The following is a 24,947-nucleotide window of genomic DNA, read 5'->3' as shown; positions in this document are numbered from 1 at the left end:
AAAATATGACATTGTGAGAACCAGAAAAGATTCTCTATTTAAAGTAAAAAAAAAAAAAAATTTAAAGACCGTTAAATCTACAGAAATCTATTTTTAATTTTCACTGAGCAGAGGAGAAAAAAGTAAAAATTGTGAAAGTTTCAAAGTTTTTTGCAAAAACAAAGAAGAGAGAATTCCAAATGACAATTATTTTATATTTAAAATAAATGCATTTAAAAAATAAAACAATTAACTGCAATTTTACAGAAATAAAAAAAATACAAATATCTTACTACACAATAATAAAACTACTCTTAATATTTTAAAATCACACCATTCAGTTTGTAAAATTTAGGTGGTTTTCCGTATGTAGCAATTACAGATGTTAAAAAGACAAAAGCGTTTTAATGGTTAACTGTAAGCTTGATAAATCAAAAATAAAACCTTTATGTACTTTTGATTTTGATTCTCGAATTCTCATTATTTAGCACTATTAAAATTCTAATGAATATAATGCGATTCTAAACAATACAATGCAGTACGCTTAAAATCCTAAAGAATATAGTGCGATGCAAAGCTTATATGAAGAAACTTTTTCGGTGTGTTTAAAATCCTAAAGAATATAACGCGATGCAAAGCTTGTTTGCAGACATGTATTTTCAATGTGTTTTAAATCTTTAAGAATCCCACGCATTGAAGATCTAGCATCATATGTTTGGACACCATCAGCGACAAATTGCTTACAAAGAGATACAACTGAATGTTTCAAGTTCTGTAGATCTACGTTTAATTTAATGCGTCACTTATAAATCACATAAACCTTTAATCACATAATCTTAAAGGTGCTAGTTTTAAAATGTTTTTATGTATTAATATTTTACTGCAATTCAGTAAATGTTGCGCAAATATTAAATTAATAGCGAAGGATGCATAAAATACAACTTACCCAATACATATCCAAAGATGTATAGCAAGACTGATGCACGTAGGAGAAGCAAGTACTTCATCTCAGCTAACTTGATATGATTTTCAAACAGAGTGAAATATTTCTAGATAATTGTTTCTATGATATAAAAAACAACTGAGAAAGGAAGCCGTTAAAATATTATTACAAGCATAGCAAACAAGGAATGATGCGTTTTGAAACGTTTTGTCAGTATCGATATAAGTGAAGAAGCTGTAGTTTGTGCTTTCATCACAACCATATTCATGACGTATATCAGTATACTAGCGCCACACAGTGACAACGATCACAATGAAAAAGTATACAAAAGTAAATATTTTAAATATGAGTTAAAGCTTAGAAGAAAAAATGCGAGAAGTGTATATACAAGAGTCACATATATATTACGTTCCATCTCTTTGAAAAACAGTAGTATCATACACGATGTCAAAAGTTATAGCTGTAATAAAAATAATGTGCTTCGAATTAATTTTTTCTTGAATTAATTCAATAATGCGCAAAGCATTAATCTTGTTTGAATGAGCTGATAAGGAATAAATAAATTGGTTTTAAATGAGTTACTAGAAATAACAGATTTTATATGCCTTATAAACTCAGTTATGTGAGGGAAAAGCCTGCGGGTTTTGAAACTGAACACCACCATAACAGAAGAAGGATATCAATAATGTTTAGTGACTAAGACTTGACAATTAAAAGCCCTCAAATTATTTACAAAAGCTTCCATTTATACTTAATACTGCTTCAAATCGGTTACAATTTAAAAATCGGAAGTCTGCATGTTTTAAAGTACAAATGATTAGCATAAAAGGATATCATATACAAAAGATATGAAATGTATGAAATGTTAAGATTGAACTCGGAAAGATTTTGAAATTTACAAATTAGCACAAAAATTCAGGAAAAAAACATTGAAAAGCAGCATTTTCCCGTTTGCAATTAGCAGAAACAGAGAAGAAAAACAGACAATTCCTGCTTAAATGTCGTTCCATTTCACTTCTTATTTTACACATATGATTTTGCATTTTCATGAAAATGATGAATGATTTTGAATTTTAATGCATAATGGAATCGATGTATAAATAAAATATTGCATGGAAGTTTCAACCAGACTACAAATATTAAATGCTACATTTATTTACTGTAATTTTAAGTAAATAAGAAATTTATATATCTTTACCAATATTCAGTGTTAGCTGTAAAGTTTTCCCTTAGACAGTGATGAGGGGAAAAAACATTAGAATTCCAAGTGCATATTTAACTTGAGAAAATGCAAGTGGATTAACATCAACACATTATCGCGTCATCAACATAATATAATATGAACAATATTATGTCATCAACATAATGTAATGCTACCAACATTTCTTTATCATAATATAATGTAACAATATGTTTTCAGTATAAATAATATCATCAATATGTCTTCAACACAATATAAATGCGATCAAAAGTATTTGTCATCAAAATAATGTAATAAACCGTAGAAAACACTCTCAAAATATAATGTTAACAAAATGTCTTTAAGATAAATAATGTCATTAGTATGCCTTTAACAGAACAAAATGCCATCAACATACTGTAAGAACTTATAAAAATCATCTCCTTACGAAAATTACCGTAGAAAAAAGGTATAAAATCAACGATGATAAGTCATTTGTATGTAAATATCCTGTCGTTGTTAATAATAATTAATATTCAATATTTATTCAAATCCAATTTTTTTGTGGTATTATTAACAGTAATCGGATATTTGTTGAATTCAACTGAAATCAATTAGTTTCCGCGACTCATAATGAGGGGCTCATTTACCCCCCTAAATGAGCAGAATCTTGCAATCAAAGTCAACAGGAAACACATATTATAGTAAGCCAGTTAATAATAAAACGACTGAAATGAATTATTTGAATATTTTATCTAACTGCTGCATTTGAAGATATCACTTTTTCTGTAACAAGCTCTGTGGATAGTAATGTAGTTTAGAAAAAAAAAATATGGTTGGTTCAATTTGAATTATCAGTGTATTTCGAAATATTGTTGCATGCATAAATTACAATCCTGTTTCGGAATACTTCGTTGACAGAGTCGTAGTTCCGCTGTAGTAGCATAAAAAGTATGCAATAGAATAAGAAATAAAGATTTAAAATAAAATTTATTTAGAATAAAAGTCTCAGCAAAAACTGTAAATTACTTCGAAGGCAAGAGAATATTTTAAAATTTTTTTAGAAGCGCTTTCTAGAATATATTTCTTGTGAGGTTTGAATAATATCTTACCCTTAATAAACATCCCAGCCGAATGTTCATCTTTGCCTACCATATTTGATACCTTGCAGGTATAATTTCCGTTGTCTTCGGGTCCCAGTTTAGCAATCACGAGGTTTGAAATGAAGATATCATCTTGAGTACGAATGATAACATTGGAATTTGATTGGATTTCGGAGCCATCTTTTAACCACCGAAAACTAAATGGCGGATCTCCGTGTACTACCGAACACATCAAAGAAACTCTCTGTCCTGCTTCTAAATCAGCAGAAATATGAAATGGTCGGATTTCTGGGACTTTCTGACCTACAAAGAAATATTTAATAAAATATTTCTGTCATAGATATAATAAGCAGTCAAAAGTAATTTAGCTTTCGCATAGTAAAACATTGTAAGAACGTATTTTTTATAACTCAAAAAATAACACACAATATTTTCCTTCAGTTAAATTTTAAGACCAAATAAATAAATAAATAAATAAAAATAAGTAACTATACAAAAGAAAAGAAAATAAACAACTCTGTACCAGATACATTAGATAGCACGGAGTTAAAAGTATTTTTATTTTATAAAGTATACAATAAATTTTCATAAAAGTTACTTTAAATATATTTAAAATTGTATCAAATATTTAAAATTTTTAAGTAAAGATTATAATTATAAAGAACCTCTTTTATTGCTTTTAAGTCGTTCAGTTTATTAAGTAATTACAGACAAATAAATTTAGAAGATAAATTGGAAGTCTTAAGTTTTACTGAATGACAACACTCAAAGCTGGCTATGGGCGACTCCGAGTCCCAGAAAATCAAAGATCTTATGGTCGGCACAGTGTTAATACCTGCCAACGGAAGAGAATGGAAATATGTATGGTAGCGTAACATAACGTAAGGGGTAAATATTTTTGTAAAGACTTAGCTAGAGACATTTCTAGTGTCAAAATAAGCGTTTCCGATATTCTATGGCAAAATACAAGGATTTTACTCTTTTTAGAAAAAAGAAATCAATATAGAAAGAAATACTCAAAATATTATTAAAAGATTACTGTATTAAGCCATTTTTACTAGACAATTTTTCTGTCAATTCTTTGCTGAAATTTGATTTATAAATTACAAAATGATGTTTCATTCCTGACAGAAGGAAAAAAACTTATTAGGAATAGTTGTATTTTGACAACTAGCTGTTCAAGCTTAAGATTAGAAATTAACTTCATGAATAATTTTTGCATTTTACGTATTAAGCTATAAATACGAATAGGAAAGCTTGATTTAACACATTTTTTCATTGCCTACTACAATCATCTTGCATTTAACTCACAAAAATGAAAATGATGACTTGCAATCTAAATTTTGATACAATTTCTTTAATTTCCCAGTCTAAAAACGAAGCACAGCCTAGTCTCAGATCTATACATATATAATTTTAAATACTTAGCAAATAGTAAAGTTGCTTCAATAAAGGAAAAGATGCTTTATTTATATTATGAAAAAACCCACTAAAGATTTTAAAATATTAATAGAAAAAAATTACGGTTGCTTTAAGAAAGCACATTTAGAGAACAAATATCTTCAGATATTATATATATTTTGCATACTATGCTCTAGTTTTAGCAGTATCCTTTACACATAATGGACTTTAGCTTCATTGCAGTATATATACAGTATATGCGAATATACAGCAATGAGTTATTTTTGTGAGATAATAAAAGCAATAAAAAATGCTTTAACCCTGGATTCATAATTGAAAAAACAAAGGAATGAGTAAAGATGATAAAGCATATTAAAAAGCATAACATCAAATGCTACATTGGTAAAATTAGACTTACTTCGCATAATAGCTATGAGGGATAGATGGACTGAAAGTTTGAGGAGAAACAAACAACACAGGCTTGTATGAGACATTAGGTGCACCGTTCTCGTTGCAAATATATTCTAAAACTGAATTACGTACGATTTTATAATTATATTTTATTTCAGCATTCGCAGTATATCCCCAGATTGTCACTTCTGAGGTTCGAACGTTTCCACTGAGGCTTCTGTGTGATGAACTGGACTGCAACAAACACTACATTTTAATGGCTGTCTGTCTACGAGTATGGTATGGTAGCGCCACACAGTGACAAAGAATACAAATAAAAATATATTAGAAAATAGTAAAAAATCCATTTAAAAATACATCACAGAAATCTTGGTTTGCCATTACCCGCAATGCATAATTATAAATGCTTACAAAAACAAAAAGCTTTATATGTTTTTTACTATTTTAAATGCCACAGTAATTTTCTTGAATATTCACTAAATACAATATTTCTTTCCCAGTATTACTCACGACAGTAAAAAGTAAAATATTTCTTAATTAACAACTAATTAAAAAAACTACAGCGACACTTCAAGAAATAGCATCTTTTCCTAGTATAACAGTGGCAATAAATTAATGTATAAGGGAACTATTTGAATCGCTGCGAAATATGTGTAAAATATGGAAAATTCTCAAGTATGAACTTCGACTAGAAAGTAACACGAATATAGTCACCTATACATTCCAGGTACTGTGGCATTCTGAGTGAAAAAAAACTTAATATAAACAATTCGATAAATGATATAGCGGCAATAAAATAAAGCCCAAAATTACAGAAACTAAAATGATAAAACGCATCGCCATAAAACTTTATTCTGATCACTATTACTATGTCAGAAATAGCGAAATTGTTACCGTAAATGCCCATATTCAAGAAATTAAATATCCTTCAGAATACTGCATCGATATTTATAAACGTTTCTACACAAAATAGTTTTTTTGGTATCATTAAACAGTAAAGCAGACGTTAAAAATAATAAACATAATATATTTTACTCACAAGTCGTATATTTAGCTGCTGCTAGCAACTAGAATAGACAAAGAAAATTCCCAAATTATTCAAGTCGATGTTCTTCAGAAATCTGATGTTTTTAGTACTATATATAAGCACAGACATCAAGCAATCACGTCATTGTTTAATATTAAGCAATCCATAAAAAATGGCAGAGCGATTAATAACGTTTATAAATGGGTTTCCAGTTGTGTTCTTTATTTAGAAACTAATAACAGATATTTTATAAGCAACATAATCATAAAATTTTCAGAGTTCAAATTAAATAAGAAGGAAAAACATTCATGATTTGCCATAAAAACCGGTGGTCGTACATTAATTTTTACATCGAAAAAATCAAAGATAACGTTTCACACGCAACTTAGTTTTATCTAAAACTTTGGTAAACCTTTACAAATTTTGAAATCTAATATGTCGCACCAAACCAAACATGGTGCCCCATTATGTACACAAAAGAGAACTTAAAAATGATGGGCGGTTGGGGGGGATACCCCTCGTGTTAACTTATTAATAAGTACAGAGAATAATAGTTGGATGACAACAACAAGTGAAATAACAACATTGTTAAAATTAAAATGCGATATATCTAAAACTGAGTTAAAAACATTCCTCTAAATTTACGATAAATAGTTTCAATGGACACATATACCCTTTATATAGAGCATGGCCGATTTCTCATCTTGTCCTGCTGCATTGGAAACTTTACAGGAGTAGTTGCCATTGCTATTCGCGTCCACTTTTAGGATAACCAAGTTCAGCGTGAAGTCGTCGAACTTGCGAATGGAAATTCTTGCTGAATCTGTTAATAGTTCTTCATCTTTGAACCAAGCAAATTCAAAAGGTGGATCACCGAGCATCACGGCACACTGAACGGATGCGCGCATTCCCAACGCCAGCTCTCCAGAAAAATGAAACGGACTTATTTTCGGTGGGACGATACCTGGGTAGAGGAATATAACTTCATTTGAAAGATAGTATACTCTAAATGGCACTAAGATTGAAGGCAAAGAAATTTTTAGCACAAGTACTACTAAACTGAAGAAACACAGAAAGAAAAATCTTCATTAAAAATATTCTTCAGTTTCACATAAAGAAGTTATCATGATTATAAAAATGGTGGCTATATACTAAGAGAATTTGCTAATATTTAAAATTATTAGATCAAAAAAAGAGATTCAACAAACATTTAGATATTTGGAGAAATAGTAATAGAGTGTACAGATTAAATCAGCGTTTACGATTCGGATAAATTTTAAACTGAAAACCATATTTGATCGGATCATATTTCCGGAGGTTACATTACGTTTCATAAATGTAGTTAACTGGTAAGAGTTTAAAAGTCTTTAGTAAAATGGCAGTTGTGCAAACTTTCAACTGTATTCGAAAGCAAACTTTGCCTTTTAAATTTGATACTATGTCGCTAAATAAAGGAATTCTATTGCCGCAGGAAAGAGTTTAGATCTACAAAGGATTTAATGAATTTTATAAACGGCAATAGAACAATATTGGGAATTTTGATTTGATGTTTTTAATTGTATTTTTGCTTTAATCTGTGTTAGGTGTGCTGCATTAACCATGAGAACGATTATTATCGGCCAGCAGAGTTCCAGCAAACTCGCATATTACATTACAACCGAAGATTGCCTCAAATTTAATTCATCCCAGAGTTGGCATATTAAAATCCTTTTTCAAGATTATAATTCAGATTTCTGATATATAACATATGATAAACTTTTTTTCAATAATTAATATTACTTTTTTAGTTAATAAATGATAATGAAAAACTATCATGTTGTTAAATTATTTTAATTACACATATTTACTTTCTTTTCGATAAATTCATAGTTTTTTTTTTAAATAGGCATCAGTCACATTTCTTTCTGCTTTTCAATAAATAATAAAACAAATTATTTATTTGAGATCCTTGTTCTTTCTGATCAAACAATAAATATTTTAAAACCAAAATACAAAATTTTGGCTTGAATTTCTGTAATAATATACGAAGAAAATGTTAAGTCGTATAAAAATGAAGTACAATAACGTTTATTTTAATAAATTAATAATAATAAAATTATAAATAAGTCTGTTCAGGAAGTAAAATTTTACACAGCTCTATTTTGGAAACTGATAATGCTAAATCGTTACTATGACTATGAATAATCGTCATTTATGTTAGATACGTGGATAAATATTATACTCAGATATCATTTGTGAAATATTGTACATTGACTTATTATTGTCTAAAAAAGCATATAATCATTTAGTAATTGTACTCACCTACTGTGACAGAAATCAACATTTGAAGGAATACAAGTGCCAAGAAAAAGCTGGCTTTTCTTGCTGCAATCATAGCTTGAGTATGGAATATAAAACTGTCCGGAGAACAAGAAACAACTAAATTAAGGTATTACAGAACAGATCAGAACACAAATAATTAATCTGTATCACACGCAATTATCACTTTTACAAAAGCTGCGTATAACTTGTGTGTTTTTATAAATGGACGTCTCCGGTACACAGAAACAGATTACTCCACAGAATAACAGGACACTAGCGCCACATAGGAGCAAGAAATGAAACAAAAAGTTTAATAATGCAATATTATATTAATATCCTAGTGGAAGACTTAAGATTTCAAAATATTTTGAAAATAAAATAATTCACCCATCATAATGTTTCAGATCAGTAAAAGTATTTAAAACGACATTAAGATAATATGATAGACAGAAATATTACTATGAGATTACAGATTGCATATTTCACATGCTCGATCATGAGGACAGGGAGTACATTTTAATATCATCAAGTATAGTACCTGTTTAGAGAATTAAAATATAACAGCCCCTCGCGTTATGAAAGCAATCTACATAAGAATGAATATCCTGTAGATATTTTATATGTTATACAAATTTCGCTGCCTTCTGAATCTGTAAATTCACTATATGCGATCATCAGTAGACAAATATAAAAACTAATTTAAAAATGAAAGGCATAACGTTTAGAGATATAATGTGATATAAAGGATTATGTATGTTAATGTATGTTATGAACACAATTCAATATAATGAAATATAATGACGTAGAATCAAAGAACTCAATCCCACATTCCATTCAGAAATAAACAAATAAATAAATAAAAATTCGAAAAAAAAGAAAGAAAATTTGAAAGCTGTCAGATTTCATATTACGCCCAAAGGGGCGTTTTCTTGTGTGTTACGTTTATTTATTAAATATCATGTTCTTCGCACTTAAAGAATAAAATTCAGTTCAACAGCAATATCACAAAATATTTAAAAAGAGGATATCTTTAGAATTTACGATATACAGTCTCGCGTGCTGGAGATAAACATGTTTTTTCTTTTTCCTTTTTCGTACAGTGTTGCCATTGTTCGCTTTGAAATCGTTGAGTTTGTTAATAAAAATTCGTTAAGTTTTACAAAATATGAAATAGACAATAAAACAAATTGCAAATTTAGGCTTCCAGATGCCCATATTCGAGTGCAATACTACGTTATTCAAACTTTTTTGTCTCTAGGTACCGTTGTTTTTTCACAGTGCGAGAAGCATACATACATTCATGCAGGTTCTTCATTATTTACTTTTTTCTAAATATAATGCAGGGCTCTAATATTTGGTGGCAACAATTTGAAAAGTGAAACGTCGTTTATAGTGAAAGCCACAAAATGCCAAAATGAAATTAATAACGCTCTTTGGGCTATTAACTAAATTCTGTTATCTGCAATTTATACAAAGTTTTGATGCCTGAAGAGCAAGATGTCTTTAATTTTTATATGATCATGAAATATATACAATTGCATTAGTAATTTACGCATGACTTAATACCTGTTACTCAGTTATGATTTCTAATAAATCTTGCATTAATTATTCAGTATTTATTTAGAAAGTCAAAAAATGTTATCTGTTTTTAGTTTTTTTTCTGTCAACTTACGCACATACAAAGTAATGTTCAACTGCACGAACATTTAGTACTTCGTGAATGTCAACACAGTTACTATGACGAAGTACGTGCACAAGGAACACCAATTACATTTCTGCACGCAAAAGACCTACGTTTTATACTTAAATACGTATAATAAATAAAAGCATTCGTATTTTATAATAGAGACTATATAAAATATTTGAAGATAAAGTTTTTGCGATAGAGAAGCAAGATGATTTCAAGCTTCGTGCATTCAGGTATCACAACAAATAACTAAAAATGAAGTCTAACAGTTGAATAAATCGATGCACACAAGCATATATATATGCTGCTGATGATGAAACAACTGATGACACAACGGAGAACATGATTCACGGAGTGACTAAGCCTGGCGCATAGAAGGTAACAATCGCAGTAGCCGATTTAAATAGTTCTTTATTCTTTCATTGACGCGCATTTTTATAGCCAACACTGATAAATTGGATAAATAAACTCTGTTATAGAATTTTTTACATTTTTTGAAGAAAGCAGCAGTAGCAGTAAGCTGGCAGGGCAGAAACAGGAGCGAATGCGACGTTTCTAAAATGGAAGTTGGTTTCAAAGTAGTTTGGGTTTCGGCTTACAAGAATTGATTTCGGTTCCAAATGACAATATTATTCGCTGAAGCATTCATAGAAGCGTCTGTTATGTAAAAAATCACATGACAAGGATTAATTTTTAAATGATGCAGTTTAAAGAGATTTATTATAAGCAGATACTATTTTTAGTACACAAAGGACACAATGTATAAATTAAAATGTTAAATCTTATTACATTATTGCACTTATTGCTTCTAATTTGTTTCAAATTTATCAGATTACAGCGTATAACTAGGGTTTTGGTTGAACCAATTCAATTTTACGTCATGGCTGAGGAAAACAACCGCTGCGTAGATCTGACGGGAGTGCAAATCAAAACTGGCTTGATGGTTAAGCATCATTTTTATTTTAAACAGGAAGAATTATACAGAAATATATTTTTGCTTAAATTGGTACAACACTACGGGTGCTAAACTTGTCCCACAATTTCTATATATGCAGTTTACATTTTAGATAATAGAAAATGAAACTTGGCAAAGAGACGTGACTTTTCTTGGCAGAGCAAGCAGTACAAGAGAAATCTATAATATTAAGTCTTTGGTTTAATCCTGAACAGCTATTGGGCAAAAGGGAAAGCGTGATGTAACATGGTGCAATATGAAGCCTTGAAGAGTGGATGTATGCAATTAAAATTAAGAATTAAAAGGACCGTTCAAATTAAGTTTAATTTGCGAATAACTTTGCATCATATTTTTATATCTTACTTATATAACGGGATAATTTGGAGAATAGCTACAATGGACTGGTGATAGTTCATTGCATTATAGTAACTTGGAGAGGCTTTTCCTGCATATTTAGAAGGATGACACTTGAAGACAGACGTAGCCGTAATTTCTATACATAATTTTATTTCTTAATGAGTAATTATGAGGAGACATATTCTTTACACATCACTATAGGAGCGACAATCCACAATTTTATATAACTGATCGCATTTTGAGACAACAGATGAAACGGAGAGCATAATGTGTGCAAGCACAGCGAAAGGAGACAGCAAAATATTTGCGCATTTCAGCTAAGGGGTGTTTATAGAGTTGGCATTTTTGTTTAATTTTTGAACGGTGATTAGACAACAGCTTATTGCACTGCAAAATTAATATGATGACATAATGCAAATCAGTTTTCTAGATGACGTACTCTAGACTCCAGGATGGGTACGGAGCCAAATTAAAGTTAGTGGTTTTTCTTCCATATTTTATATCTCATATATATATTCATACATACATATTCTACATAAATAAAACAATGGGTTTATTTTAAATAAAAACATCCAACTGAAATATGATGTATAACAGAAGTAGAAATTGTACATTTTAAGAATCGTCCTGAGTATGTTGTGTTGCAATGTAAAGAGCACATCTCTTCCTTAATAATTACTTTATGGTGTGTACATTATTCTACTACCACTTACTAAATCTTAGAGATGTGAATAGTTTAAATTCCCATATAGAAAAATACGTAAGGAAAATACACAAAGAGGTCATGAAAACACACACACACACAAAAAAAAAAAAAAAAAAAAACTTATTACTTTCATCACGTTACCAAACACTAAGCAGCTAATAAAAATGTAAAATCGTAGGGTTACATTTAAAGCATCAGATACATTAAAGTTATATTTCTCATCGACGAATTCATTTACTTTAGTTTAGAGAAATGTTAATTACACATGAAAAATGCAATTAAACATACACTGAATTATAAAAAATAGAAACAATGAAAAGTTGCAACTCGTATACTAAAAAAGCGCATATAATCAAAAATAAATTTCTCACCAAGATAATCCTACCTCTCATCAACAACACTGCAGAGTGTTCATCGGTACCAATGCTGTTCGAAACTCTGCACGTGTAGTTGCCATTGCTGTTTGTATCCAATTTAGAAATGACAACGTTGGAGAAATAATCTTCTTCGAAAGTTTTAGTTTGAATATTTCCCTGTGTACCGATCTCAGTGCCGTCTTTGAGCCACTGAAAACGGAATGGTGGATCTCCATCCATCACCGAGCAAGTTAGCGTTACCCTTTTTCCAGACATCAAGTCACCGGTAAAATGAAAAGGACGTATTTCGGGCTTCTTCATTTCTAAAAAAGTATTATTGCTTATAAAAGCGCTCAGTAACATAATAAAAACTAAAAGTTAAGGTAAATATTACTATTTGCACTAATTCGTATAACAAGAGCCAACAGTTTATCTTGTTAGTTTTAGTTTTGTCAGTTTTAGTATTGACCGGAATATAAAATAGCCTCCCACGTCAGAAGCTTTTTTACAAGATGACATTACACTAAATGGGACAATGAAAACATAACATGAATTTGATACCTTAAAGATGTTTTGGAGGCAGATGAGTACATGATATAAATACCATACTATGAGGTAAGATTATATTTCCATTTAATATACTATGACTATTTTCCCATTTAATACAATATTTAAGAAATAAATAAATCATAACTTAATATTTTGTTTTATTTTACCCTCAGCATGTAAAATAAATGATTTTCAGAAGTCATTTTCAGAAGAAAAATACCCTCTTATATTTCAGCTAAAATGATAATTCGAAAATAAAATTGTAAAAAGAGCTAATAATGATTTAACGTAAGGATGATTAAGCTCAGTCGGAGAGCGGAATTATTAGAAAATAAAATGAAATGAAAATTTTAAACATAAAATGTACTTTCAGACTTATTTACAAAGAAATATTTCTCTTAGATGTACTGAAAGTGCCATATCGTTTATAGTTTAACGTTCACTCAACTTTAATTGTACATACATCAAATATATTATAACCTCCTCTTTTAATTCTAATCTTTTGGAATAAAACATAGTACAAACAGAAAAGAGTATGCAGCATTAAATACTTTTTAAAAATATTTTAAATAATGGTTTATCAATAAACGAACTGAACTCTATGAACAACAAATTTTAAATGTGCTTTTGGAAAAAGTCTTGCAGTTATGCATAAATATAATAATATTAAGAGATAAAATGAATAAAGGAAAGATAATGAGTCCTTCATATGTAATAGAAAATGAAAATTTTACAACACATTTTTGACAATCAGTTGTTAATAATTTCCAATGTTTATCATTCAACCTGTTTCAGTCGCGGTAGTTAAAATGGCATTCTTTTGTTAAATCATAGCTTAAAAATTTACATTCATTTGCGTAATATATGTTTTGTATTGTGTAATACAATACATATATTAGATAATTATGTAATTGTATTGCGTAATACACACAATTGTGCAATATATGCTCTACATACTGTTTTCTACTCTAGCTGATTTGTAAATTACGGTTACATAACATACATTTTTACATAATTACAATAAAAATTATATATTTTAATGCAACTTTCCCCAAATTTTCGCAAAAATTTAGAATGCACTGAATTCTGAAATTCGGCATCTAAAAATTACTTGATATGGAATATTTGAAAAGGATTATATGAATCTAATCTAGTTAATTAAATTTACTGCAATCTGATTCAAACTCCGAATCAAATATTAACGAAGAAAAGTAGGAATTTCAAATGTGCTAAACATGTCTTATAACTATGAATGCTTTTCTAGATACCTGATATAACCAATTCAGCAATATATGCAATCAACATATTACAAATATTTCATTTCATTACGGCTAATATGATTCAAAATTAAAAAAATTTACTTACAATTTTAATTATACAGTTATGTTTATTCCTGAAGTAATTATACAATTTACTCGAATCCTTGTTGAAATAATTATACAATTACATTTACTGTTGGAATTATACAATTAACTCAGAGCTGTACAAGATCATTTTTTGCGCTCCGAGAATGAAATATTAATTATCTAAATTCTCTCATAAATTACGCGTAAATCTTTCATATTACGTTTTCATATTACATGTAAATTTTTCATATTTTTCTTAAAATCTGAATCTACGGCAGTTTCAATACCTGTATCGGCATATATAAATATAGGGCCTTAACAGATATACCCAGATGGGTATCAAAATATCTTAGACAGTAAAAATGAAATGATTTGTACTAAAAGCGCTGCTGACATGAAAGCTCTAAGTACAGATATTGCAGTTTAAAGGTTATGAATAGAACGCGACTATAATTAAAAAATAATATATTTATTCAAATTTTATATACATAATGTATATATAAACTGCATAAGCAATATAAAGAAAAATTAGATTGTCTCACCTGACAACGCAGACGACGCCGATGGTAGTATGATGAAAGCTTGAAAAAGCAGGCAAAGCATCAGAGAAAAAAGCATATCAAATTAGTAGCACAATGAACCAATATAGGAGTTTGTATGATATTGCAAAAAATTGTACTTGATCTACGCAGACTTTCAACAAATTTTTTGACAACCACACGCCATAGAATTTTATGTCAACTAGAGATAACACAGTCTAGTACGCTATAAACCGTGGTTTAATTTAATTCTTTACAAGACAGTAGCGCCACATAGGAGCAGGAAATGAAACAAAAAATACATATTCTAAAATAGGTACTTTATCCTATTATACTTGAAAAATGGGAATAAAAATTATCTTACCGCAAATGACGGTTAAAATTACAAATTTTAACAAGTTAAATACAATTCAAAATCAAATTATGAAGATTAGCCAATATGATGTCATTTATTGAACAAGCATAATATTCATAACATAAGTATTTGAAAAAAGAGGACAAAATTTGCAGAAATTTCTACATTTATTTGTATGCATCGAAGTATTTTTATTCTAACAAGAATAATAACTATTATACGACTTACAAATATGTATCTTGTTTCATAAAAATATTGTCATAATATTTTACTTGTAAAAGACTATGTAATTTATCAATGTATAATTTGTTTAGTAGGACATTGCAATTACTCTTATTTTCCCAAATTAAAAAATAAAATTGAATGAACTTTATGTACGTGATGTACATCTTATACGAAAAGTATAAAATTTATATAAAATATATGCTATTTGAATCCAGAAAGAACTAATACTTACAAACAAACGAGAGAAAAAAATATAAAGGTTTATACAACACAAAACACTCCAGTATTAGAGAACATTTTGCAAATTTTCTAAAAAATAGACAACTTTAAACAGAATTAAAAAGGCTGTAATAACAAAAACTTGGAATATTTTTGCGTTTTTAACTACAAAAAAAATCTGACTGTCAATTACACAGAACAGTTACACCCGATACATTTTATAGTTCTCTATATGAAATCTAAAATATACATCTACAAAATTGCTATATTAATGCAATTAGATATCGTCAAATCATAAAATCATAAATGCTTATTACAAGGAAGATTTTTCAGCAAGAGAATTGAATATTATATCACATTTTGGTCAAAAGGAACATTTTGTAAAACCAGCTGGACATGTAAAGTAAATCACAAATTTCTCGCTTCTGCATCATATATTACACGTTATGTATTCTATACGCAAACGATAAAAACTAATAAAAATACGTAAAATGCCGAAATAATAGTTCTTTCAAAAGAAAAATAAATTAATCGAATACTATCATTTGTTGCTATCAACAAGTAAACCTCTTTGCACAGTTCTGAAAGCCGAATAAGTAATTAAATAAAACATAAGAAGAAAATATAGACGATTTTTACATTTGTTTATATTTAATTCGAAAAATATGTGTTGGATTATGTTATTATCCTTCAACGTCATTACGGTGTTATTTCATTCTTGCTAGTGATTGAATTCATTACTGTTTCGCAACAGCAATTTAGTTATGAGAAGAAAATTTTTTCGTTTAGTCTAATTAAATAGATTTCAACATCAACTTTAGTCTTCTTACTGTCTTTCAGTTATCAATGGGCGATATAGGCATGACATAAAACTAGAAAATATTACGCAGTGACATACATAAAATAGAATAGTCCCAGATTTCAACAAGGATAAATATTCGATACGTATAACATAAATGCGTAAATGCAATATTTGCACTAATTAATGTGGTGAAAGTAAAACATAAAATTTACAAATAACTGACAGTAAATAACTTCTGACCAAACTTTATTGGTTTTGAAAATTGCTTCAGTGAAATCATCCGAAACATTTTTTGAAGTCGAAAATGGTATAACGCATAGAAATTTACTAAAGTATCAACGGATAGAATCATTACATATCTAGCAAATAACATTCATCAATTAAAAATTTATCGGAACTTTTCAGATTATTTTCAAATAAAAGAAATTAATAGCTACATAATAGAACAGGAAAATTTCTCATATTGAAGAGACATTAATGAAGGAAAAAAAACTTCAATGAAAAAATCTATATCTGATTTCTCAACGTCTTACAAGCCATAAAAGTTTTTCAAATTTTCGGAATTAAACTAAAAATAACTTATCGGGTAGGTTGCTGTTCTGAGAAAATATAAACGACAATAACGTAATAAACAATGCGTATTGTACAAGCATTTTTAAGTTGAACAACATACCCTTAATATACAAAGTAGCTGACTTGACATCTGACCCTGCTGCATTTGAAACATGGCAGCTGTAATTCCCATTACTGTCTGCGTCCACTTTTGCTATAACCAGGTTTAAAGTGAAATCGTCAATCTTCCTTATTGATACACCTTGACTTTCGACAAGAGGCACACCATCTTTAGACCATATGAACTCAAAAGGTGGTTCACCATAGATTAAAGAACACTGTACAGACACCCGCATACCCTGATCCAACTCTCCAGAAAAGTGGAAAGGATGGATTTTGGGTAGTCTCATACCTGTGAAAGATATCATTAAGTTATAAAAATGTTAGGTGTGAAATGAAATTTTAAATAGTCTGAATTCCTAATTCAGTTTGCTGTCTTTGGAGCTTATTTATTGATTTACAAGCACACAATATGAAATCATTAAATGTTTAGTATTTCTAGAAAAAACATGTAAGTTGACGATTCAGGAAAAACGCGAGTTAGAGAAGTATCAATTTAATATTAGAATAAGCAAATCGTGCCTTGCTATTTAAGAATAATAGGTTAATGCAGCAAATTTAAATTAATTGAAATTCTATTTTCCTGTTAGCACTGACAAAATCTTACAATTCAAAATGAAAATAGTTTGAATACTATTAAAAGTCTAATTCATGGCTACAAGAAAATATAGTTGATTACATTATTTTAGGGAGTAAAATAATATTGAGAATTAAATACCCATGCATGTGACCATCCCTTTGTTTTTAATACTGTCGAAATAAAAACTTTTTATTTTCAGTTGCCTCATTTCTATAAATTCTTTTGCACGAAATCCATATTCCGATGGCCTTTTGAGAGCTATATCTCAAATATGATGAAAAATACTATTCAGTTTCTTCTAGTGTAATATAACTAGCATTTATCAAGATGGATATCAATTTTAAATCAAACGGAATTTACTGCAATAGTTTAAACAAAAGTAACACTTTATTCTCCCTATAATTTACATTGTAGATAATTTTAAAACTTAATTTTGTAATAAATAGTGTAGAAATTACAGAAACGTTTTAAGCCCGTTATGAATGAAAAATAGAAAAAATATTTTTTTGATATATCGAATCGGGATACAGATATTGAAAGATCAAAAAGAAAGCTCTATTGACCTGTTATTTTCCATGGAATTATATAATTATATTTATGACATTGCCATACATTGCATTATAATTGTTTTATTGAATACAATTTTGATTCTCAAGGAAAGTAGATTTTATAGTAAAATTCTTTAATTCACCGATTCTGAACGAAAAAAAAAAAGTTCATGCAAAAATTCATAAAAAAACATCAAATTCATAAAGAAAGTAAATATTTTCTTACGAATTGAGTATACTTTACATACGTATTTTAATATAAATTAAAATAGCTTTTAATTTTTAAAATGCATAATTTAAATTTCCGTATAATATGACGTAAAAGGTTTAAGAATAGATTCTTTACTTTTCTGCAGTAACCAAACTTTACCACATTAAGGTTTTAAATAATGACGAAGACATACTTGAAACGGCACAGATTCGCGTAGTTATAATGGTTTTGAGTAAGAGTTATAGAGAAATTCATAAGCAAGAACACAAATACTTTGGAGAAAACATTTATAGATCGTATGCGGAAATATTAATAATGAAACTATTTCAGAATTGTTTAAAATCTTCAGAAAATTACTGCTTTATATCATTTACTAATCTGACAGCCAAAATATAGCATGTTCTAATGAAGAAGGATACATTTGCGCAGATATTTTCTAGAAATTCATAGCCATGCTATACTAGATATGAGCATTAACTGACTATCTATGAAAACGAATATATTTTAATTTTAAGAAAAACCTTGCATTTTCGTCAGAGCTTAAAGGAAAATACGCTACGAACGGTAATACGTACAGTGTAAGCCTAATTAAGCATTGTAAGCCTGGTAACTTAATAGAATTTCAAGTTTCGGAAAATACTACTGTATTTTAAGACATTCAAAAAACGGACTATGCTTAAGAAATTGAAATGAAGTTTACACAATAAATCAATAGTAACGAAATAGAACTTACTTGTCACTATTACTATAACAGACGCTTGTAAAATCGCCAGTACTTGTAAAAGAAGACAAATGCACATCGTAATGAAAATTCACAGTTCCCTGTTTGTGTAACAACAAGCGTGTGAATGTTATTTCAGCAAAATTAACGTAGAATAAATTTTTTCTTGATCTTAATATTATCAGATTCAAAAAACTTTCTCATGCAACAACACACTACAGTGCAAGTATGATTCGCAGAATATAAAATCATCCACTCTACAGCTGAGGTCTAAATCAGTTTACAAGACACTAGCGCCACATAGGAGCAGAAAATGAAACAAGAAGATCCTATTTTTAGTGTAGGAAAGATTATAATTACATGATAAGATGATAATTAGGAAAGATTATAATTAGATGATAAGAAGATACAAAATGAATCACACCTTTCAAATTTCAAACTACTAAACACGAAAACTAAAATAAATAAATAAATATAAATATTCAATATATTTTTTGCAATACAAGAGGAATTTTTTTATCCCACCGGACTTTGCATTGCAATGCTAATAATACAGATATAATGGTAACAATATGGTAGTAAATCACATACTTTTAAATAACAAATGTATCGTATCACTATTTTTTTTTCTTCAAATAGAAAAAAAAAATCATGTTTCACCAAAAATTTATGAAAAACTAAAATCAGTTAAATGTTACGTATTCATTCATAATTTAAACTGTACCAAAAAATAGGGATTCACAGGTTACTTTTTATACTAAAATATATGTGATGCAGCCTTTTTTTCCGGTAATATAATAAACATAAAATTGCAGTAATTTTAATAAATGATTATTTTAATTTTAAAGCAATTTCCGAGTACAAGAAGATAACAAATATGACGAAAATGTCGAGCTAGTATATAAATGTATTCCGAACAGTTTTGAGAGAAACTTTATTTCGGTAATAAAATCGAAACTGAGAGATATTAACGTGCAAGCGAGAAAAGTTTTGAAAAATTAAAAATTACATTCAAATGTGTTTAGTGTTGTTCTTAGAACGAAATAATAATCCAATGGTTCAGAAGTTTACACATTAGATTGACGAACTCAGTTTCTTATTTAATGAAACATAAAAATTCATCAGATAAATGCATAATAGTGAAAATATTTAAAACTAATTATTAGGTTTTGAAATAAAACATATACGAAAACAAATTCAGTTCTTTTCAAGCAAATTTGTGAAAAATCATTTAAAATCACAGCATGAATCCAATAAGTAAGGCGTTACTAGAACTTGTTTATATATTCCAATAGGTTTCTCCATCACTTTCTTACATAAAAACTCTGCAAATAACCTGCTACAAGAAAATCATCGAAATATAATCGAAATCAATAAACATATTATACGTACACTGATATGTCATCAGCAGTTAAATCTTAATACTTTTGTAATACAAAACGTCGTAATACGTAATGTGTGCAGGATATCTTACTGCTGCACTAAAGTTTTATTTTGTAGTATGGCGTGATGGAAATTACTAATAGCACTCACTGTAACGAAAATCAATAAATAGACAAAACGGTTAATAAAGGATTATAGAAACTACAGTTTAAGCAAAAAATATAAATTTTTAATTTAGCATCTACGGAAGCGCTCCTTCTTAAGTAAATTAAAGTTTTTCTTCAATTAAACACAGATATATAGTTCCAAGTTATTAACTACCAAATTAAACAAATTTTATTAAACATTATTTTCAGTTGCAAATAAAATGACATATATGTTACGCTCTCTAAAACATGTTTTCCTTGAATGAATAACAATAACCAGGTTGCGTTTGTTGCATTTCGTAAAAGTTCAAATCAAATCATTACTTTATTCACGCACATCACTTATCAAAATCAAAATGATACACATAAAAAAGTGTGAATCTGACAAATTACTTATGACAGTCGAACAATAAGAACTACCTATTCAAAACCGCTTCAAATATTTTCATTGCCATTAATGTTTTCAATAAAAATATCTTAAATAACTATTTACAAAACCTTTGCCGGATTGCAAGTGAGTTAACATGACAAACATTACCTGATATTAGTTATTTGAAATGCAAAGACCTCTTTTTCATATATTTCACAAAAAGAAGATAACTCTTTTGTCAGATTTGCAATGACAAGATATAAGTTTCCTGAACTGGGCTGAAAATATCATAGATTTCATATACTATCAACAATTATGGAGATTTCTGAGACATAGCCAGTAACTTTATTCTACATACATAAATTATTGTTTTTATACAAAGCAGTTAATGCAGACCACAATTTCGTTATTTAAGAACAAATAATATAAATGATTTTCCAAGCTAAAGTTACAAGCAAAATTTCATAACATATTTTCAATTAGCAAGATAACATACCCTTCATGAACAAGGTATCTGACTGTTCATCTGTTCCGTCAACGTTTGAAACGCGGCAGGTGTAGTTACCATTATTTTCCGGTCCTAATTTTGTTATAGCTAAATTGGAATTAAACTCGTCCATGATTCTGATTGTAACCGACTGTCCGTTTTGTAAAGGAACATCGTCTTTAAACCAGTGGAATGTGAAAGGAGGGCTCCCATCAATAACAGCACACGTTACAGACGCTCTTTTGCCAGATGTCAATGTACCAGAAAATTTAAAAGGATTTACTTCGGGTTTCTTAGTAACTGAAAATAAATAAATAAAAGATTAAAAAACTCCAAATTAAAAAAAAAGTATCCATATACGAGGAACTTCATGTATAAAAGGCATGCAAGAATCAAGTTATGAATTTACACCGAATGGTTTTAACCAAAATATGCACTGGGCATAAAAAATCATTGGTTTGTTGCTTGTCACAAAACCTTTTATTGCTGATATCATTTATTACGTCCATTAAGTCTATGTGCAGTAAAATTTACTCAAAATAGGCAGAATTACATATATTCATGAATTTTAATTCCAAAATAGAAATGAACTTAAATATTTATGAATGAAAATAAATATTGACAAAACCTGAATTACAATAAGGTATATCGATGCTAATAAAATTTTTCTACTTATCAATAAAAAAGATAAAAATTATATACATATAAAAAAGATAAAGAATAAAAGTCTAACCAACTGTTTTTATTGGCTGATTAAGTTATAATACACTCAAACGTGCTTTTATGCCCTCCGCTTTTGTGCAGTTTTTTAATGAGCTAGTAAAGAAAAAGTCCATCAAAATGCAGAATATAAATAAACAGTTATAAAAAATAATTTTAAAAGAAAGCAAAAGATCGCTGATAGTGTCAAAATAACATGCAGTTTTAAAGAAACTAACAGATGGCCCACCCGATATTACATCATCACATTACCAAAACTATGTTCATATTGCATCACTAATCAAAAAACTCAGATGAAAAGGAAATCGCTGCATCGGTGGTGAAGCTTTTAATATTTTCAGTGAAATTGATATTTACGAAATGATTCAGGACATACAAGTAAGTGATAGTCATTATGAATTACTCTACAGATCCTACTGATGACCAAGAAGAATCCGATTCTATGACTGAAAAAATCTATGCAGGGCTTAAGCTTTGGGGCAAATTCGAAAGCCATTTTCTTTCATTCGATACCAATTCTGAAAGAACTTTAAAATTCTAGAACGAGCTTCGATCTTGTATGTCTGGTTACCACGACATATAGAACGGTTAACTAGACAATCGCAAAAACTTATCAGTGACTACATTGTATCATCAAAAATATGAACTCCGAACGAGTGGGAGGTAGTATCTCCACGAAGTCACGAAAGTAATTTTGAAGCAGTTCTCCAGAAGAAAATCTGCATCTACGAAGAATAATATTTAAAATTATTTATATGTACATTTTAGAATTTTTGTACACGTAATGTTTAATGTGTAAGCAAATAAAACGTTTAAAAATGGTCCCGTAAATTCGTTTTTGCAGTGGAAAACCAATTTCTAATTACATTGTGAAGTTTTGAATTATTTTCTATATTGGATTCTTTTACGCAGTTTCTACAGCATGATATTTTTAAATGCATTGCAGGAAATGTTTAGCTACTTCTGAAGTTTCAAAATATATTTTATGCGTTTTCTTTCATGCAGTAGCTATCTCTGAGTGTACATTGAGACTATTACATGAACGTTTAACACAGTAAAAATATTTCTGTTCTTTATTAATAAAAAATACAGCCTTTAATTTAAAGGCAAAATGTACATTAGCCTTTCTTCTGTGAAGATGGCGATGGTAACTCAGGATTAACCTGAGATAATTAATTTCACTAAAAGACAAGAACTATTGGTGAAAACAGTTTTTCTCAATGCTATACGACAACACGTAAAAACAATGAAACAACTCCACTCCGTAGCAAATAAAAAAAATTACTACATAATTTTAAAATGATCATATAATTTTATTTATTTTTCATCTTTATATATTTGAGGATTCTGAGTTTTATCATTGTTCCGAAAGTGCTTTTTATAATGAATTACAAAAGAGTTTCTTCCGTTGTTTTCGATTAAATTAATAATGCTTTTAAACGCAGTTAGTTTCTTCACGAACAAAAATTTTGCCTTAAAGATAAGTCACGTTAAAAATAAATTTTTAACTCTGGAAATAAAATTTGTGCAGTAAAACTTCGGTTTATTATACCACAAATCTTTATGTTTCAATAAACTAAACATGGAGAATTAACATTATAGAATTCTGGATATGATATATAATTTACAATATTACAATGCAAATTACAATGATTATTAAAATAAATTCTGTATAACCCATAATAATGAAACTAGAGTAATATTATGTATACATCGGTAAGCGAAATGAATAAAACTGAGAAAAATTAAATAGGAGATGTAAAGCACTGCATGTCAGAAATGCACAAATGTAATCTATACTTATATTCGACATTTGTTCGAAATTAGTAATAATTTAAAAAATTAGAAGGAATTAAAAAATAAGAACGTTGTTAAGATAAAAGAACGTTTAAAATATAAGGTACTAAAATGAAATTTCTAGCAAATATAAAAATATTATTTTAAAATAAATATGTTAATATGACGACCATGACTGCAAAGGATACCAAAATTAAACTTTACATAAAACTAGTTATCTAGAAACGTAACTAACGTTTCTTGAAATAACAGGAAAATAAAAATTATAGAATACACTAAGTTTCAAATACCTTAGAATTTAGTATTGTATATTTTTTACATGAAAAAGGTAAAACTAAGCTACACTTACATTTACAGTAAACTAATTCTGTTAACTAATCATAATATACTGCATTAAATGCCTATTTTAATAATTAACCAAGGGTGGATTGACCGGGGCTACGCATCGACTTGTCTAAAAAAAGGTAACGTTTGTTTATTGTGGAACGGTGGAAAATTACTATCACAAACCACCAGAATAAAGAGAAATGCATAGGGAGAATACAGCAAAGAAATTACGCAGAATAAGAGCAGTGACGGCAGATAATGTCCCAGTATTTATGAATTTTTTCTATAAACAGCAATATCTGGTATATACAAAATATTGTTAAATCCACCGCTAAGATTAAATTGCTCAATCGTGAAGAAAAATAAAGTAAATTGAGCAATCATTAATTTTATGTCTCCCATTGATATCTGTAAAATTACAATAATACACTCGTAGGCTTCTTTTTCGAAACGTGTTCTTTTTTTTTTTTTTTTTTTGCTGATTTAATTTACATAACCAAATGAGTTTGTACTCCAAATGAAACTATTAAAAATACAGGCAAAT

At 28.7% G+C, this 24,947-nt stretch overlaps 1 protein-coding gene across 15 annotated transcripts in view; it reads right to left on the bottom strand.

Annotated features, from left to right (window-relative positions):
- Positions 1–24,947, bottom strand: part of LOC118180639 (cell adhesion molecule Dscam1-like) — a 243,855-nt gene that overhangs the window by 161,696 nt on the left and 57,212 nt on the right. Inside the window, exons 1-3 of one of the 15 annotated variants that reach the window (XM_085822626.1) lie at positions 8,346–8,525; positions 6,718–7,008; positions 3,215–3,508 (exon numbers count right to left, since the gene is read on the bottom strand). The exons of 9 other annotated variants lie outside the window; for them this stretch is intronic. In XM_085822626.1, the coding sequence (XP_085678752.1) occupies positions 3,215–3,508; positions 6,718–7,008; positions 8,346–8,418 (658 nt within the window). In that variant the 5' untranslated portion in view covers positions 8,419–8,525. Of the gene's footprint in view, positions 1–925; positions 1,042–3,214; positions 3,509–5,024; positions 5,171–6,717; positions 7,009–8,345; positions 8,526–12,435; positions 12,730–14,843; positions 14,977–17,114; positions 17,406–19,185; positions 19,318–24,947 lie in introns of those variants that run through there. 5 more of the 15 variants (XM_035349785.2, XM_035349752.2, XM_035349770.2 and 2 more) reach the window with 5 other exon arrangements.

Source organism: Stegodyphus dumicola, chromosome 8 (genome assembly GCF_044657685.1).
Source record: "Stegodyphus dumicola isolate Sdum_Otavi_A_Nest chromosome 8, ASM4465768v1".
NCBI lineage: Eukaryota > Metazoa > Arthropoda > Arachnida > Araneae > Eresidae > Stegodyphus > Stegodyphus dumicola.
The sequence above is the reverse complement of the archived record's forward strand: the minus strand, read 5'-3'. Positions and strand labels throughout refer to the sequence as shown.